The 19,544-nt window shown below is 42.3% G+C and overlaps 1 protein-coding gene and 1 non-coding gene across 2 annotated transcripts; both read right to left on the bottom strand.

Moving 5' to 3' along the window:
* Positions 1-1,893: 1,893 nt before the first annotated feature.
* LOC134422117 (mitochondrial import inner membrane translocase subunit Tim23) lies at positions 1,894-19,351 on the bottom strand. The gene is made up of 7 exons (XM_063163950.1): positions 19,220-19,351; positions 18,723-18,781; positions 15,776-15,869; positions 15,474-15,558; positions 13,217-13,275; positions 10,534-10,644; positions 1,894-2,457 (listed from the first exon to the last, which is right to left on the bottom strand). Exons 1-7 carry the CDS (start codon positions 19,314-19,316, stop codon positions 2,342-2,344), a joined length of 621 nt encoding a protein of 206 aa, XP_063020020.1. The 5' UTR covers positions 19,317-19,351; the 3' UTR covers positions 1,894-2,341.
* On the bottom strand, positions 13,776-13,978 carry LOC134422292 (small nucleolar RNA SNORA74). Its single transcript, XR_010028767.1, has one exon. It is a non-coding gene; the product is annotated as a small nucleolar RNA SNORA74 (small nucleolar RNA).
* Positions 19,352-19,544: the final 193 nt, after the last annotated feature.

The following is a 19,544-nucleotide window of genomic DNA, read 5'->3' as shown; positions in this document are numbered from 1 at the left end:
TATTCCTACTGAACTTGGATATATTTTTGGTCACAATTTAAAGTAGCAACTTGATACCGATTTGCAGTAAATTGTGAATGCAGTATGTCATGACACAGAATATTGTAAACACATTCTCTGTATTGTATTATACAATTCACCTCCCTCACTGCTGCCTCTGTGGTGGTTGTGTTTCATAGCTCAAGCTACAGATTACTCCATATACAAACAGATGATGAACCAAAACTTTTAAGAGCTGTAACACAGCTATTTCAGAAAAATCCTCTCAGCTCTGCCCTTGAAGTGAGTAATTCCAGGAAATGTGAGCACACTGCAGACCAGATAACATGCTAAGTTGTTCAAGAGTCAGCCTAGCCTTAAGGCTGTGCTATGAACTTGAAAAGGCTTGTTTCTGTATTATCTCCAGTGCACTTGAAGAAGGAAATACATTTGTTAAGTTTCAATGTTTACCCACTTCAATCAGGGCAGACATCTTAGCCCTGGGTCACATTTTAGCCCTGAAAAATCTTAAGAAAACCTAAGATACATTGCAGAGTTCCTGCCATTTAAAAAGCCACCCCTGCCCCCCATCAACCCCCAAAGCAGTTCTCAATCCTTCATCCAGCATGGTGAAGAGTGCAGGAACACAAGTCCAACCAATGGTGACCAGGAAACATGCAGGGGAGGAACTCACTGATGCCAGTGGGGAGAGAGAAAGCTCAGAAGAAAGTGCACCTGTTTTCCTGATGTTCCATGTGACAGTGCTGTGCAGATGAAGCCCACATCACCCCTCTGCAGCCTGGAAGTGGGGGAACAGTTTCTTTGGTGGTACAGCCCTCAAGAAATGCATGCTAGGAAGGAAGTCCAGCTCTCACACCACAATAACAACATGCAGAGCATTATGAAATTGTGGAACATAAGGCTTAACAGCAGAAGCATTGACACAGGGGGTGAGAAAAGGCTGCTTCCTTTATGCCATGTTAAGTGCTGGCATAAAGCAACTAATGTGACCTGGTAGCCAAGCAAAGCAAATTAAGTTCACCTGGGATGGCTCGTTAGCTGGAGCACTTGCTCTATAAAAAGCTGGTCTCAGTGGTTATTTGCTACCAATGAGGTTTCATAGCAAAGGGGCATTTCTTCTTGAGAGAAGGTAAGAGCTACCACCGTCCCTTTACTGCTTTTGTTGGTTTTATTTTGGTGTATGCAATGTATTAAGAGCTGTTTCAGTAGCAAAAACTCAAATGTAAACTTGGTTTGCATTATACTGTGTGCTGACCAGTAAGTTTCCTGTTTTTCCCTTGCTCTGCCATCTTTGTCTTCAGACCTTTTCAATAAGTTGCCTGTTTAATTATTTAAATGTGTAAGGAATGAGTTGTTACACAGTAACTCTAATTACTGAACTAATTCCCAACTTACCGTTTAATTTATCTGCAAATGATACTTGGTACATGGTTTAAATTTAACACTGTAGGAGAACATGTAGGTTCATCACAGTCTTTGTTCTGCCAATAACCTATATATGGTACTTCAGACAAAAAGTTTTTTGCTAATTAAAAGTCCTATAAGAGGTAATGAGTGCAGTCTTTATACTGTTTGGTTTCTAATTGTTGGCTAAATGAGTTCTGGGATATTGGAGCACCCAAATGTTTTGATAATCCACTGGCAGCTGCTCTGCAACAGCAACTGTATTTCATCCATAAACAACCAATCTGTTAGAGCAAAAAAGGGAGTGAAGTCAAGCCCTGCTATGCCTTACTGTAACATCATCAGGAGATCATCAGCCTGCTTGTGCACTTCCCCTCACCCACCAATTCCCCCAGGATTTCATCACACAGGTCCTTTAAAATTAATTCATAGGTAGGTCACTGGATGCAGAATGCTTTTGTGGCAGGAAGAGCAAAGGATAGAAATGGGTTTGAGTAAGTACCACCCTTTTTATTCTGATGATGTCCCTTTTGCTAGCTTGTCTTGTGCTGTCAGAATAGCAAGCCCTGCCTGTGCCATGGCTACTGGGGCTGTGCTGCTGGGACTGCAGGGACTGCTCCATGGACACAGCCCTTACAGGACCCAGCCAACCTGGCAGTGAGCAGGATCAGCTATGGGGGCCCAGCATGCCTGGCAGCTCTGGCCAGGAGACACTGTCTCGGTGGCCACTCTGGTCACTTGCAGGTCCAACAAATATTGCTGCCTCTCCAGCAACTGGCTGGCAGGAAGGGCCAGTCCAGCTACACGGTGTCAAGAGGTTCCTCCCAGCACAGCTTCCATCAGTTTCACACTAATTGTAAATAAAATAGCAAGGGGCACCAGATAGATCTCACAACTGATTTGATTGGTGACTAAGCAAGCGTGTCCTGTGCCCTGCTCACAGGGACTGCCGGGCTAGGGAGCCCTTCATGTGCTCCCAGTTGTTGTACAGGGCGTAGAGGCCGGTCAGCGTCAGGCCTGCGATCCCACCTCGCGCAATCCCGCGCACTCCGCCTGCAAGAACAAACAATGGCAGCTCGTTAGCTTACTGTCAGGGAATGGGCAGTGCACAGCAACTGCCAAGAAGCTGTTTAAATCCAGAGGCATCTCAATGCACAGTCCTTTCTAGAGTAACTCTCCAGTAAGGGTCCCTGTGCTTTTTGTACCTTCCTCTCAAACTGCTGCCAGGCTCATGGTCACTCACTCCTGATCCTGACACTAATTCTGCTGGAACAGCTTCCTCTCAAGCTGTGTTAGCACCACTGCTTCAGGGAACCACTACAGAGCACTGGAAGCCAAGGTGGCTTTTCCCAAGTCCTACTATTCTATCTGTCTTTATTACATTTGTTTTTACAGATAGACATGCTCTCCTCCGGTTACAAATTCTCCTCCAGGTTTTCAATTATGATAATTAGCTCTGGGCAGAATGAGAAAGAGCAGAAGGGAAATAAGTGAACAAAACAACAGCTGATATGGGTATGACACTGGATTCCAGAGATTCATTAGGGCCATCATGCAAAACCTATTACTGCTTCTGTGTCTTTGGAATTTTAAAACTTTTCAATTAAAAAGTCGGAAGTAGATGAAAGGGATTAGCTGGCAAGTATTTACTATGGTGTACGTTGAACAGCTTCCTTTATTCTTTTATTAATAATCAGAATTATCACCTTGCAATGGTAAAAGGTGAGTCACACAGGTGAATAAAGTCTTAAGGTGCTGGTGAGCACGTTAGTGTAAGGCAGAAATACAGGGCAAGTTTGGCTACTGCCTGCAGGTAGTGCACCTGGCTGGAGCTGGGAGTCAGGTGCCATCCTGTGTCCACTCCATCCACGAGGACTGGGGTGTACAGGGGCACAAGAAGAGACTTCTGCTGCTTTTACTAAACAGCAAAACCCTTCTGTGCCTCAGCAGAGCTCCCAGAATGCTCTATAAATGCACAGAGCACCTGGGAGTATGACCCTCAGTGCTAGGAAAACTTCAGAGAGTTTGATTCTGCAATGTTTATCATTGCAGCTGAACCAAGCTAGATAATGTGTACAGTGTATAGAACAAGGCCAGTTTTGCTGACATCAAGATAAAAAACCCTGCCTGCTTTATTGGAGGAACTGGCAGGGCAGTTCGGGTTCCTCAAACCTGAAAACAAACATACCTCAGTAATCAGAGAGATTGTTTGGATTTTTTTCCCCTTCCATTATGGGTCATAAAGCTGTCTCACAGAATTGCCTTTAGGCTTTTAGTGAGGCAACAAGCTGTTGGCATCAGCTAGACTGACACTGTGCTGCAAGGTTAAATGGGTTTCACTGGAGTTGTTAAACCTCCCTGTACTGCCCAGGCACGCAATGAAACCAAGAAGCTGCAGAAGTGGGACTTGGTATTAGAAGACATGTCTAGCCATAGTTTCTAGAAACTTCATTGCCAGACCAGCTGTGACAATTTGAGGGTTTTTTTAGGGTATAAGGCTGAGAACTAATTGCTGTAACTGTTGGGAATTCAATAGCTGTAAGAAAAGCCCTACTGAGTATGATTTATGTGCCTAAATCAGCATTTAGGAAAGCAAATGTAGATGTTCTGTTTGCTAATTGATCCTGAATTTGTTGCACAAAAAGCTTTTCATAAAAAGGGCTTGCAGCTGGGTACACAAAACTAACCATGTGCAAGCAGTGTCTGGCAAAAAGCCACAGGTGAAATTTAAAGGACACTTTGTGCAAAACAAGTATTTGAGATAATCTCTAAAGAACTGACTCTTCATTCCTGCTGGGGTAAATGAATACAACATTAGAGCCCAATTTTCTGCTGTTCAAATTGGGATTCAAGAGATCACAGCAGGAACCCACAAAGGGGGCTCATTTCCTGGTGTACCAGGAAATGTGGAACATCCCCACAGAATGTGATGCACTGCAGAACTATGACTATTCCTGTAGGCTCTTTCCTTACCCCCCAGGTTCAATTCCTCTCCTTTCCCCTTAAAATCCTGTTATTCCTATGCAAGAACAGGCAGGGGAAGGATGATGAAGCCTGGCTGCAGATTCTGTGAAGTCAGGGCTGTACAAGAAAGGTGACACCCTACATTTGGGTCACTGAGCTGCCTTCTAGCATCCATGTATGAAGACTTTAGATGTGCTGCTCCTACTGCAGCAAATATTGGTGTTGTCATGTGCTGAGCCAGCCAGGTAAGGATGGCAGCTCTGAACCCACTGCCAAAAGTCAACCACAGGGCCTAAGGCCATCTGCAGGCCTGCAGATACTTAGGGACATTCCTGGAGATGTTTCATGAACAGGGTACTAAACTTGTGCAGTTGGTATAGGGGCATGACTGAGAGAGAAAATATCCAGGAAAACGTGCAAGAAGTGTTCCTTTACCAGTGTTCCTATACTATGCTTCTGCTACAAAATGTGGGGGGGTTTTGGATTTTTTTTGGTAGCAGTTGCTCCTGATTTCTGAACTACCTTTGAGTAAATATGTGGCAGACTTCAAACAGTAATGCACTTTAGAACACAGCCCTGCTGCTGGGCAGAAAATCTTAGGGCCTCTGAGAAAATTAACTTGTTAACAAAAATGAAAAAGAAACTCTCCACTCCCATCCCAGCTGTGTTTGCATGATAGAACATGATCCCACCCCTCCTCTGCAATCACTCTGTGCAAGCCTTTGATACCGAGTCTGCCCTGACAAGCCCTGCTGAAACATGGCCCTGAGCCCTAATCTTGCATGTCCCAGTAAGATAAGGGTTCCAGCTGACAGACACTTCTGGAAGCAGGTATTCAGAGATCAGGCACCTTGCACAAGAGTTGAGAACTGCTGTGGCTGTCCAAAGGTACATCTGATGCTCCCTAAATAGGAAATTAGTTCTCTGCCTTCAGCTGCTGCACTCTTTCACCTCCAAGTACTGTCCCTCCTCTGTGGGTTTCAATAGGTTCCAGGTTACACTGTGCCATGGCACACATTGCATTCCAACAGCACAGCTCTGCATTTCAGCACTGCAGGAGCCACTCCTAACACTGAGCTGCACCTGTCCAGTAGGTAAAACCATGAGGGAACCATGGTTAGAACCATTAGAACCTTAATGTCTCTATTTTCAGAATGTTACTCCAATGTCCTGGAATAGTTCCTGGAATGTTTAAAGCAAGAACCATCCAATAGCAAGCATTACAAATACCTTCACCAAAACCTCAGACCCATTTATGCCAGACAATAGAAGAATAATCTTTAAATTGTGATTAGTTTTCCATCTTTCAATCTCTCTTGGATACTCTGAATGAAAACAGCTTCTCTTCCTGCCAGGCCTTCAGGAACAAAAATAATTTAAAGTGGTTTAAAGGGCTCAATTCAAGTGTCCAAGGCAATCTCAGTTTTGCTTCAAATTCAAGCTCAAATAATCAGACCATCTGAACCATCAAGCAGTCATTTGCTTGAACACTGTGGGTGGCCTGATGTCATTAGAAAGTATCAAGAATTTCCTCCTGTTGCTCCATGGGGTTCATTTCATGAAATCTTGTAAGTAGTGGGGAGGTCTGTGGATACAGAAATTACTGAGCAAACTGATAAAGTTCTATTTGGAAGCAAGATATATTCCAGAAAAGCATCTTCCATTTTCATATTGCTGCAGCTAAGGCAATATTGTGCTTAGAATACAGAAACAACAAAGCTTGAAAGAGGGAACATTTCCTGTAGTTACTGTGGTATGAAGGCTAAATTAGAAAAAACAGTAGGAATCTACAATTTAACTTACTGGTTTGGAAGTACTAGAGCTGTTGCAATTCCTTTGCAAACATGATTAAAATTTGCTGTATTCTCACTGAGTGAAAGCAGCAGCAGCTGGCTGATGGGAGGCTACTTCAGCTCCTGTAGATGAATGGCACCTACAAACTCTGCAGACCCCTGCAGCTCTGAGTCCACTGCTCCTGGCTGCCAGGGCTGGGCAGCACTGCTTTCAGTGGCCACACATACTCTTAGACATCAGTCCTCAATAACTAAGAAAGCCTCAACAAGCTGTTACTTGTACTGCTGCTTGTACATTGTCCTAACCTCTTCCTTATTTCAGATTTCAAAAAATCCTTTCTCTAAACATCATTTGATTGATAATCCTATAGACATGTTATGTTAAAAGGGGTTCTTAAATTTTCAAAATGTCTCACAGCCCTTAACTTAAGGGATGACAAGCAAGTTCTTAACTTTTTCCCAAATACTGCAGGAAAGTAAGATGTCCTAGACTGTACCTACAGCAGTCCCCAAAAAGCTCTTCCCCCTCTCCAGCCAAGAGAAATGAGAAAACAGCCTTGTCTGGCCCAAAGAAAAACATGGGCTGGGCTCAGAGAACAGGCTTTTTATAGCTCAAGAAGCTGTCAGCTAACACAGCTGCCCTTAACTGCCCACAGGATGTCACAAAACTGATCTTTAGCTCCCACCAGATCCTACTGCTGGCAATAAACCATTCAGCCCTTCCTAATTCATAACATATTGGCTTTTCAGGGTTGTGTTCTGAGGCCTTAAAATGACAACTGCTACCTTCAGCTATTGCTAGCATGCAGTTCCTGTCTTTCCAGACACACCAAATCATGTAACATCTATTGTTCCAATGGCATGAGATGCTGTAGCTAGGATCGGGTTCCTACTGCACAAAAGTAAATTTAGTTTGTCCAAAGAATTAGTTTACTTTTGATGCTGTTACCCTTAACCTCAAGAGAGGGAAAAAAAAATCCAAGAAAAAGAACATCTACAACCTGTGTAACCCTCAGATAAGAGGCAAAGGTTGGTTAACTTTTTTGCTTACTGAAGTCTGTCAGGAATTCCAGTGAGAAATTAATTGCTGTCACAGTGGGTCAGGCCAAAGTCCCAGCTAGTTCATCTTTTCCTGAGTGATCAATCTGCATGCCTGGGGAGGAGTGCAGGAGCCTCAGCCAGCTGCACCTTTGTGACAACTGGAGCCATGCATTTTCATGGTGGGAGGGTGTAACAGTGACATACTGCACAGTGACAATTGTTTTTGTTTGGTGGTTTGCTGCTTTTATGACTAATACAATGATAAGAAAACCAAACAAAGATGGTCAGTTTAGAAAAGAGGTTGAAAGCACATGAAAGGAGGCTGAACATTTGCTTTAAGATATGTTTGTCCTTTGTAACATTTATCAGAAAAAACATGGCATAACAGATACTAATTTCTGCATTTGCTTAAAATTAAAGAATAAATAGTATCTTATTAAATGGAAAAGCCATCCTTGTGGACTTAGAATATCAGACCCCCTTTTAGCAAAACTTGAATTGACTGAGTTGCTGTAACATTTCTATTGCATATGCCACTGGCAGAGGAACCCAAAGAGTTTTCTTCTAACTGTTACCCAAACTGAATGTTCTGGGTAGAAGTTTAGTGGTGAGCTCAAAAAATTGCTCCCATGAAGTTTTAAGACTGGTGTAACAAATTAATGTGTACTCTTATTGCTGCATTTGGGCTAAAATCTAGTCAGTAATTGTGGCATTAAATTTAAACAAATGTGAAAGCTGGAGATCACTTTGGTCAGATGAATGAAGCAGAAGTTGTTACCAAACTCCTCACATCAGTTGTCCATTCCCAGCCCAGAGGTGTCTGGTGACCTAAGCCATGCAGAGATGGAGCCCGGCCCTCACCTGCTGTTACTGGGGACTGAACTGCCTCAGTCACTGCAGGGGGAGTCTCAGTGAGGGATGGCACTGCCACTGAATGCAGGGAGGGCTGAATTGCCACTGTACTCACTTGCAGAGCTTTCAAACCTCTCTTTTCTCCCACACAAGCTGTGTTAAATAGCTTTGCTTGCACAAAAATGCTCACAATCAATGGCTTCAGAACGTGCAGGTTCTGTTTGACTGCTGCCATTTTGGTAATGATTAACACTTCTACAAGGACAAATTGTGAAAACTGGGACCAGTTTGGGGCAACCAATCTTAGCCTTCACAAAGTCTTCCCAACTGTTTTTTTTTCCTGTCCACTCATCAGATGCTTAATCATTGGTTTCAGAGATTCAGTCTAGGTTTTGCAGTGTTCACAGGAGTGTATTTCAGTGCAGAACAGATTCTGATGTGATTCCTCTATCAGTGCTGTGGCAGAGCATTAAGTTATAGTAAAAGACCTGCCATACATTTTCCCATTTCTTCTTAAGTCTGTTCCTGATCTCTTTACAAAGCAGGAATGATGGAAGTGGGAAATCTGAGTCTTTGAATAGCACTACCTGCAACTCTGTATCCAACCCTTGTGGACTACAGAGCAGCCTTAATTTGCAGTGGCATGTTTGTGTGAGCTTCTATCTGAAATATGGAGATTTATAACTCAGTGTTCTTGACAGCTTTTACATTTTCCTTACTGCCAACACATCATGGCATTCTATGTAGCACAGGTAATTATTACAGTCTTGATGTGTCAGATGTCTGCTGATCTTTTGCATGGTTTAAAAATGGTTTAAATATTCCAGGTTTTAAGGTAAATATGTACATTGATGCAGTGTAAAGGCAGAACTTTTAAGTTTTACCATACAGAATAAGAAAAGGTGCTCTGGCATAGGAGAGGCAGCAGTTTCTCTGCACTATGGTTCATAGGCACAACACACACTTGAAATACAATATTGTAATGAATAGAGATTTACTGACTTCATTTGCCTTTATAAGGACTGCCATTAGCTCTGTAGATCTTGTGTTACAAAACAAATGTCCCACTGTGCTCTGGTAATAAAAACCTTAGTAGTGTCAGTTGACTGTGCATGTGACTGGAGTAGTTATCTCTGGTTGCACTGTGCCAAAAAATATTACACATAATGCCAGCTCTATACTTCTGCAAGGTAAGGGGGATGCTTCTGCTCAAGTATTAGATGACAATTCTCCTCATTAATAAACTCCTGCAGAAAATATTAGGCTTCTGTATGCTACCCTTTCCAGCTGCTCTTGGTAATCTGTCATATCACTCATGAAATCCCAAGGAAGAAATGGATTACAGGAGAGCAATGTGTCCATGCAAAGTTAAGAGTCTCATATTTATGAAGGCTGTTCCAGCCAATTATTTGTGGCTTCAGGTAGTCTAAGCCATCGGGAAAATAGAGTTACTCAAAGTGTTTTACCCTGAAAAAAGAAAAAAGCCTTCAGGAACACTGTTCAGACATTGAGGCCCAGTTAGATATGCAAAAGTACATAGGTCAGTTCCTGCATTATCTCCTCCATAAAATGCACGTGAGTCATGCAGCCAAACATTTACTGAGCAACTTAAAACATAAAACTTTTTTCCATGTGCTAATGTCAACCTGTGATACCCAGGAATCCTCTAAAAAATATACCTCCAACTGTTAAGCTTGGAACATGTGTTGGCAGCCATTTTGCTGATGAAGGTCAGAGCCTCTCTCCTGCAAACAATTCAGTTTGCATCAGCAGTCCCACCTTAAATCCATGCTGCTCTCAAATAATCTTTTTTGTTGGTTTTGACCACTATGCAAAGACTAGAATCCTACCCCAAGACAACAGTTATGAAAACCTAAGTAATAAGTTCATAAATACATCAATTTCCCTGTGTGTAGGGTTTCTGCAGCTCCCCGTACCACTATCATGTGAATTACTGTCACATGGATCACTTGTAGCAAGTTTGATCTTCATGCAATCAATCTCTGTGTTCTGTGCTCTCCTTCCCTGTCCCCATTCACTTTGCAAGATAGCTCCCATTTGCTGCATCCACTCATGGACTTGAGAAACAGCTACATTTATTCCTGCTAGTGCTGAAAACATGGCTAGGAATGATGTGGGTATGTATTTTATACAACCTCACCATATATCTGAGGAAATAAATGAGTGTTTGTTCAGTATACATGTACAACAGTCATAATTTGGCTCTCATGGTTACTGTCCGTCCTGTGCAGTTGCAAAGAATCAAATTTAATTCAGCTGGATTTTCTTTTTTTAGTGCAAGTTTTCTTTAGGTAGCCTTAGGTGGGTCAAAGCATTGTGGGTTAGGGGACACTGAGCTAACAGCCATTTTTACACTGTCAATTTTGAGAGCAGGACAGTATTTAGTAAAAGTGATGAGAATCCTAATAACTAGGATAAGCACAAGAGAAGGAAAAGGAGAAATATTTTGCTACTCTACCAGTGCTTTTGTACAGCATTCCTGTCAAGGTTCCAGCAGCTATGGTGTTCAGGTCATCTTCTGCACCTCGTGTCTTTTCAATGATGACTCCAAATGCACTGTAAAGTAGAGCTGAGGGAAAAAAAATTAAAAAACCTTCCATGGTCTGAGGCCCAAAGCTCAGAATCCAGGCTTGGTGTAGCTATTTAGACTATGCTTCTGAAGAACAAATTTTCTGCTTACTTGAAGGGAATCCTCTGCAAAATCCCATCTTTGGTGTTTCTTTTCCAAATCTCTTCCTGATAGCTATTCCTTCTTTCTTAAGCTACAGTTTGGTTATAAAGTAGCATTCTTCATGACAATATGTGCTATAAAGTACTGACTGAAGTTTAAGCTTATTTTGCTAGTTCAAATTTGTTTGAAAATTCAGTTTTTAAATTTGTACTGGCTGTTTCATTCTGTCTTCTGTGGATGACCTGAAACCCAGCACTTTCTAGGTAGAGAAAATTGCTGTCCATGTGTGACAGTGATGAAATGTGAGTTAAGTACAGCATTCAGATCATGCTACCAAGAGCTGGAGTATAATGAGCTTTGTTTCTTTTAAAAATGACTATTACAATGGTTGGGATTTGACATTTACAGCTGTTTCACCTCTGCTTGTGCATGAAATCTTTATAATCTTTATCCCTAGAGGGCCTTTTCTTTGGGATAAGTTTAGGGACTGTCCTGGAAAGGACTGGAAAGAGAAATGCATGGGCTTTTTAGCATGGATGCATTTATCATTTATACATTTTGATGAAAGGAAAAGCCCCCCCCCCCCCCATCCTCACCCCTCATGATACACTCCTATTTCATTCTGGCAAAGAATAGTAGAGTATGTCACCATTTTGAAGTGACAAAGACAATGGCATTTATTTTGTTCCTTTTCCTCCAAGAATTTGAAATCTTTCCTTCTGCTAAAAGGCAGTAAATCCTTCATAAGCAACCACAATGATGTCAATGAGTTAACAGCAGCATCATTCTCCATTCAGCACAAGCAAGGGGATTTCAATTTTTCTTAGCAGCAAGGAGATTAGCAATGAGGGAAGGAAAAGCTGAATTCAACATAATTTTTTCACACAGTTCCACACAGATGTTGCCTCTATGATGACTGACAATTTTTGTCATTCTGTTCCTGAACAAAAATAACCTCTGAGGTACAGAAAGGCTGCACAAGGTGAACTAAGATGCAAAAAGAATTCAGTTCCTTGAAAGGAATTTCTCTGGTAGCTTGGACAAGAAAGAGGTCTACCAGAATCCCAAATATAAAGTTCTGCTTAAGTCTGTAATTTTGGAGGCCATATTTTGTAAGAAAAATAACAATTTGTTACTGGAATGCACAAACATTTTCTTGAGTAATCTTTCTTCAAACACAGCTGGAAAAACCTGTTAATGTGTCACTCAAATGAAACCTTGAACTGCAGTGTGGCTGCATCTCAGTTCTCAGACATGTTTTTGTTAGACTTGGAACAAAAAAAAGAAAAAAAAATCCAAACATAAAATGACCCATAAAATTTAGCAGGCAACATATGCATTGCTTATAGAAAAAATGCCTTTCTTGCTGTAGCTCAGAATGTTCCCTCTAACCATGCCCTCTATACAATGTCTCAAAAGCTAATGCCTCAATTAAATGGCAGCTAATCTGCTCTTCAGAAATAAGACTGAAATAAAATGTCATCCATGCAACTTAGCCTGTACTTTGCTGCATTTCTCAAAAGTCAAACAGATGTAGACTGGGTTGTAACATAATGTAGGCTCCGATTTAAATATTGCTAACTCCAACTCCAACTTTGTAGGACAACAAGTTCCATCATTATTTTTCTTGAAAATAATCTAATCAATTTTAGATGTCTCCTTTTAAATATTCTGCATCAGTTTTCATTTTGAGAGGGGATTGTAATTTCTAGGCCATTAGTTATTTCACTGACATTTATGAAATAATCTTGTTTTTCTGAGGCAACTTATGTGATTTTATTTCACAGCCCCCTCCCACCCAAATCTCAGTTCATCCAAGTTTTTTCCTTATACATCAGGCTACTGGTCATTTTCTTTTCTCTTTCTTTCTAACCCACATTAGTTATAAGCAGCATTTAGGTTTAGAGTCAGTGTCCCACATGTGATTTTCCTTGCTAATGTACCATCATTTAAAGGATAAACCTTTGTACTGACTATCACATTTCTTCCTCACATAAACATTTTTCTGACTTCAACAGGAAACAAACATTAGGCAGTTGGTCACATGACTAAAGAGTCTCAATGTAGGTTATGAAGTTATTTCAGAAATATTAAATTCTGTTTTTTGATTTAAGTTGTAATTTAATTGGAATTTATTAACACACAAATATTATCTGTAGTTTCTAGTTATTTCTGATATAGCTAGAATTTTAATACAGTAAAACAATATAATAATGTTTATAATACAGTAAAAAATTTGGGTTTTAATTAAAGGCTTTTGGCTCCTTATGCTGCAAATCCTATTTCAGCCTTTAATTTTCATGTCTACTGAAATACTCTCAAGTCCCCCAAAGAAAAAATCCTGCACTTTTTCCTAATGGATTTAATAAAGAAAATTTAGAAAACACTCTTATTCAGATAATACATAAATACACTTTCCCACAATTCCAAATTTAAGTTGTTTTCCCTATGAAGGAATGAATTTACTTACCCAGTGATCCCAGAGTGTTAGCCCATAATGCTCCTTGCCTTGTCACCATATTTAGAATTCTGTAAAGGAGTTAAAGAGGTATGAGAACCTTTAGCACTCTGTTTACATCAAGGCAGTGTTTATGACAGTAGGGCTTCTGTGTTTACACTATATGTGTGGTTGACAATACTGCAATGAAGAAGTAAAAGCTTTTGAATGCAAATATTCAGTCTTGTCAAGTCTTAAGAAAATCTTTCTCTCTTGACCCTCCCCAAGACTCAAGTCTCTTCCCTTCAGATGACTTTCTAACCCAAGTTGTCCTTCCTTCCATGGTGACCCCACACAGCTCCAGGAATAACGGATACACTTGTGCAGACTTAGCTGGGTAAAAGGTCTCCAAGAAAGCCTCAGTGCTCCCCTACAAGGACCTTGTGGCAGGGAGTGTGGGGATGCCTGAGCAAATGGTGTGGGCAAAAAAGCAAGTCTGGAGTGCAGTAAGTCAGGAAGGGAAGATTCAGTGCCTCCCAATCCCATCTGTGCACCCAGCAAAAGGCCAAGAGGTGTCTGTGTGTCTGCTCTGTGTGTAGGCTTCCAGACTAGCACCAAAGAGGAAAAGAGAACCCTTAGTGCACTCTCAGAGAAGCACAATGCCACTCCTTGCTGGCACCAGCTGTCTCCAGAACGGTGACAACAGCAGCCAGAAGAAATGACTGATCTTTATCTCCCAGCAGTGTAACACTGTCACAGACATGGTATTGCTCTGGACAGCTGACTACCACTGGAACTGAAGTTCACATTAATGTCCGATACTTTAATTGCTTTATGTTCCTTCTGATTCAATTTTCTATTGTTTTTCCTTTTTTTATCATTTTAATTAGGACACAGGTCATTACTGAATATGGTCAGGCAATGAACTAAGCAATAATGGAACATTTCATTTTGAAACAAGAGGGAAAAAAAAAACCTAAGAAGCCAGGCAATTAATAATCTCGCCTTAATTACAACCCCCACCTTTCAATTTTATATTCATTCTGAATTGATAAGAGAATCAGTAATTCTAACAACCATGGCATACTGTAAGGTATTTGATGACAAGTGAATAACAGCAAAATTAAATTTCATTAATAAATAAATAAATATGTGTACATTAAGGATAAATTTGGAAGAAATCTAGCCAAGTAAGTCTGTTCTCTGCATCTGATGAGGGAAAACCAGACCCTAATGCACTGTTGGGAGGTGATGACCTTCAGCAGACCTTTGCCTTGCAGAGCCAGGATAAGAGCAGTGTGTGCACTGACTGCCACCTCCTGGGCTTGACCTGCCAAAGTTTGTGCTTATCATCATGGCTTTCTGCAACTCTGCTCATTCCAAACCCTAAAATAGAATTCTGTTAATCCAGAGCATTATGAATGAGTCATAATTATAGTGGTGAATATTTTGATAAAGAAAGGGATGAATATAGAAACAATTTAAAAAGAAGCAGAGCCAATATAAACTGTACCAGGAAATATGAAATTACTCTTCTAAAATTCCCTTGTTCCAAAGTATTCTGGGAGTGAGAATTTCCCATGCTTTCCCTCAGTTATTCTGTTCTGGTTTCCAATGTCTCTCTCATTGAGGTTTTCCTATAGCTATGTCTAAGCTGCCATTATTTTAAGAAGAGGCATCCTGTAGAAACAAATGTTCCTGTCTTTGCTGTGTTCTTTTGAACAATCAGGTAATGTGAAAACAGAGCAATGCCATGGGTGCTCCTGGACCCATAACCCAGAGCAGCTCCCCCCTGCAATGCCTGCTCAGCAGCACACACCAACGTCAGCCCTAATGCAAATCCAGGCAGGCCCAGCTCTGCATTTGAATCTTTTCCTGCTTGTGAAAAGCTTGGGAAAGAAGGGAGACTTGTGCTCAGATAAATTACAGCAAAAAATAGCTGCAAGTAAACACTACTGCTTCTGGGAATGCTTCTACATATAAAAACTGCTTTGACTTTGAAGTAGATTTTTAGTAAACATCAAAGTAGTAATTATTTCTCAAATATTTAAGGTAAGTCACAGGACGCACCAATTGTGACCAAACAGAAAGCAAAAAGGTTGACCTGAACATCATTGTAACTAAAAACATGTAATAACTTGATCAAGACAAATACTGACTCCCATTTGTCCCCACTAAAGAAAAAAACCAAAACATTTATTTTTGCAGTATATTCAGATCTAACCTTGTATAAATTGGAAGAAGCAATTCTGTCACTAAGAAGTACATTTTTTTTAGATGGAACACTTACTGTACATTTCTAGGTTTTGACCATGCCATATTCTGTGTCTCCTTCAAGCCAAGTCTCAAACCATTCAGTGCACCAAATGCTGCCCCTAGTTGGAATAATAGCAGTTATTACTTTTAAAGAGGAATAACAATACTAGAAGCAAATCCTGAGACTAGAATTCAGTGTATAAACTAAAATCAAGTATCTCTTTACTTTAGAACAGACAATGTCGTGCAGAACAAGACATTTCCAATCTCATCCATCACTGTAGTGCACAGGTGTTACCTGGACAGCTGGGAAAAGTGGAAACCACGACCACCTACCTGTCATACAACATCCTCCAATGGTAAAAAAGGCCAGCTCAAATCTGCCTCGAGTTTTGTTGGCTCCTGTGGGCAAGATAAACTCATCTGTATCCTGGGGGAAAACAAAAACAAATACTTTTGTATTTTCCAAGTCCAGTTCAAAATGTAAGCCATAATAATTTTTTTCTTCAATCCATGTAATAAACTAAGGATGGATGAGTATTTCTGGAAAATTCTTGCCCACAGTAGCAGAGATGGAATACACCATGAGGATAGAGTACTAAGCATGAAAAAGGCCTGTAAAAAGTTCAATTGACTAAGTGCTTTTTTTCTCCCTAGCTGTGCTAACTTTTTATAAATTACATCAGTCAGCCAAGGAACTCATACTGTGTGGGTTGTTGGTTGTTTTTGTTTTTAATGACTATTTGCTTAATTACATCTTGCAGCAGGCAACACAAGCCTTCTAAAAACATTCCTGTTGTCTGATTACATAGCACTGTTTCCTCACTGAGCAGCCCAGTCTGATACAATAATGAATTAATTAAGTTTCCCACTACTTTGATACTAAACAAAAACTGCCTTTTTATGAAAAGAAGTATTCCTTGCACTAAGTGATTTAAGAATGTGAAAAATGAAAGGAATACACTCAAAACTAATGATGATCAGCCATGAAATATGTGAGGTTGGGTAATTTTTCACTTGTCCATCTTTCTCCCACAGGGACATGCTTGTATTCTTGCAAACCAGTGGCCTAAAAAGCTACAGAAATGGCCTGGAGAGATTGGCACATGTGCAGAAATAAGGTGTGCCAAGGCACTTCTTCAGTAGCAGACACTGAAGATGCCTGCTGTTGATAAGGTGCTAAAGCAGCAGATCTCTTTTAAGCTTCTGTGCTTTCTAGCCACAGTTTTATCCATCCCTGCTTAACTGATGCATGACTCCAACAGCTGCAGGCTCAAGGAAATGCCTTGAGGGGTTTTACTGGCCCACTCTTGACTGAATGTGAATGGCAATACAGAAAAAATAGCTCCTAAAACTGTGAATAGTGTTATCAATAAAATGAACCTACAATATGGTTTCTCTCTTCCTTGTAACTAGACAGCTGGAGAAATTCAGTGGTTACACAAGTCAGCAGTTTCTAACAGTTTTCACTACTGTGAAACTGTAGTTTCACTACTGTCCCAAAAGTCAAGATGAAGCAATCCTTGTCCATGTAACATCTAAGTTTCTAGAGGCAACCTCCAGAGCCCATCCTCTAGGCTTCTGCCAAAGGCTGAGACACATATTTATAACACCTGTTACCTGCTGCAGGCAGCACAGCATTGCAAAAACCTCTTGTTCCATGCCTGCACTCATGGACCAACCAAAAATGTGGGGTTTAAGGTAACGAGTACCAGTGTACCATTGGTTATTATGGGAAGACCTCTTATACTCTGAAATATTAGCTATGTCTTTTTCCTTCAGTATTTAGAGCCCAAGGAACCTTGTGGAGACTCTTTACTGCAGCCCCCATTGCTAAAAGAAAGGTCAGTCAGTGCTGGGCACTCAGAGCCATTCCCACACCTTGTGATTCTCTAAGGAAGAGACCTCAGCTTGTATGGGCAACTTGTTCAGGTACAGAAAAATGGAATTCCCTTTTATTTCAATGCAGTTTGCTCTTACTTCAACACACTAGAGCTAAACATGAAGGGCAGAGAAGTGTTACAACACAGACTGCAGCCTCTAGTGTTACATCAATAAGTATTTTTAGAAGTGTTTCATGGCACTAATGCCAACACCTTTGCATTTAAAGCAAACATCTCTGTTTCTAAAAATCTCTTAGTATGCACTTTGTTCCAAAATCCCTGCTATACCATTTTTAACACCAACATATTCTCAGAAAACCTACTAACTGAACAAAACCACTTGAGAGAGTGTTTTTGGAGAAGGAAGCTGAGATTATTTAGACTTTCTGACCACTCAACAGCAGCAGCCACAGTACTGCACCCACTGCCACCAGAGACACAGCCCTGGTCGTCTATCCTTCTGGGAATGCTACATTGTAACCCACACTACAACAGCTTCTAGGCCCAGAACTGCATGCACAGCTTCCACTTACAAAGAAACAGTGACCCAGGGTGCCGTGGAACCAGGCACAGAGCTTAGCAGGCAACTGCTGACCTTTAACTGCTCCTTCTAGAAAACATCATGTTCTCAGATAATATCAGCCATGTATGTAGAAAAACACTAACTAAATAAAATCATTGACATGTGTACTAGTTAGATTAACGTTTTTAGCTACAGTTAATATTTATGAAAATGGAAATCATTACTTGATTTAAAATATTTTTTTCCTTATGATGGTCTCATTTTATATCAACTGATGTTAAGATGTACAAGCATGACAGCTACATTATTCTGTAGAATAAACCAGGAAATTTTACTTCATGATGGTCTCCCTTCAGCTGGGTAAAGACATTAAGACAGTGATATGAAAAGTGCAACTGCTGTGATGACAAAGCCTGTTATCAGATCTGGAGCTTGGCGGAACACCTCAGTAAACTGATGGAACTTGTCACAGTTCAGAAAACTCATCCATGAAAAGAGGGGAGAGATTCTGGCTGCAATTACTGACTGAAGGGGCTCAGTGGAGGTGTGAGCAGTGCCAGAACTTGTGTGAGGTGCTGTTGGGCTCTCTGCCTCAAGGCAGGGAGGGAGATCTCAATGTCAATGTCAATGCAAGAGCAGCATTGGCTTGCATTGACACAACAGCCCTACCTATCCTCCACATCATCAGTGCTCATTTTGTTCTAGACGTCACATCACTTCTAGGTTTATTAAGGACAATAGTGAAAAAATTGTTGCTTTCCGCTGCTCTTCAGTTCAAGGCTTCAGCGCACAGTGCCCAGCACCGCAGGAGGTTTGAGGTAACCACGGCAAACACTGAGATCGAGTTCAACACGATAAACGCACGCCACCTTCTCACCTGCACTAGGTACTTGGGGTCCAAGTTTAAATACGGTGACAAAGGGCTCATCCCAGTTACTAAAAGGAAAAACACAGAACATTTTAACACCAACAATTCACATCCTGTAAGGCAAAACCGGGCAGCTCCCGTGCGTGGCAGGAGGGGACACTGTGCCGTTAAGCTGCCCGACTCCCTCAGAGGCGGCACCGGCCGCAGCTGCCCCGTTCCCCTTTCCCTTTCCGGGCAGCGAGCGGCCGGGGCGAGGCTGTCCCTGCGAGCAGCGCCCGTCGCGGCACGCGGCCCTGCCCCCGAGGCCTGGCAGCTCCGCGCCCACCCCGGGAGGTGCGGGCGGTGGGGAGCGGCCCCCGCGGCCGGGCGGCGGCGGAGCCCTCAGGGCCGCGTGATCCCGGCACCGCCACCGCCGCCGCTCCCGGTGCCGGCCGCCCGGCCCTGCAGCGGCCGCTGCGCGAACACCGCCTCCCCGGGCCGGCCCCGCCGGCCGCCCCAGTACTCACGCGGCACCCCGGCCAGGTCAGCGTGCGAGTAGCCGAGCCCGCCGGCGCCGAAGAGGCCGCCGAGCCCGGTGCCCTTGGAGTTCCCGCCGCCCTCCATGGCGGCCCCGCGCCCGCCGCCCTCGCCACAACCAACGGCTGCCGCAAAGCGCCGCCGCAAAGCGCCGCAAAGCGCCGCCCGGCCCCGCTGCTTTGCGGGTCGCCATGGCGACGGGGTGAGGCGCGCCGGGCGCCATCTTGCTCGAGCGCCGGGCCGCGCTCGCCGGACGCCGCTCGCTCCCGGCCCCGCCGCGCCCCCCGCGCCTTGGGAAGAGCCCGGCGTGCGGCA

Source organism: Melospiza melodia, chromosome 9 (genome assembly GCF_035770615.1).
Source record: "Melospiza melodia melodia isolate bMelMel2 chromosome 9, bMelMel2.pri, whole genome shotgun sequence".
NCBI lineage: Eukaryota > Metazoa > Chordata > Aves > Passeriformes > Passerellidae > Melospiza > Melospiza melodia.
This window is presented reverse-complemented; position numbering and strand designations above follow the sequence as displayed.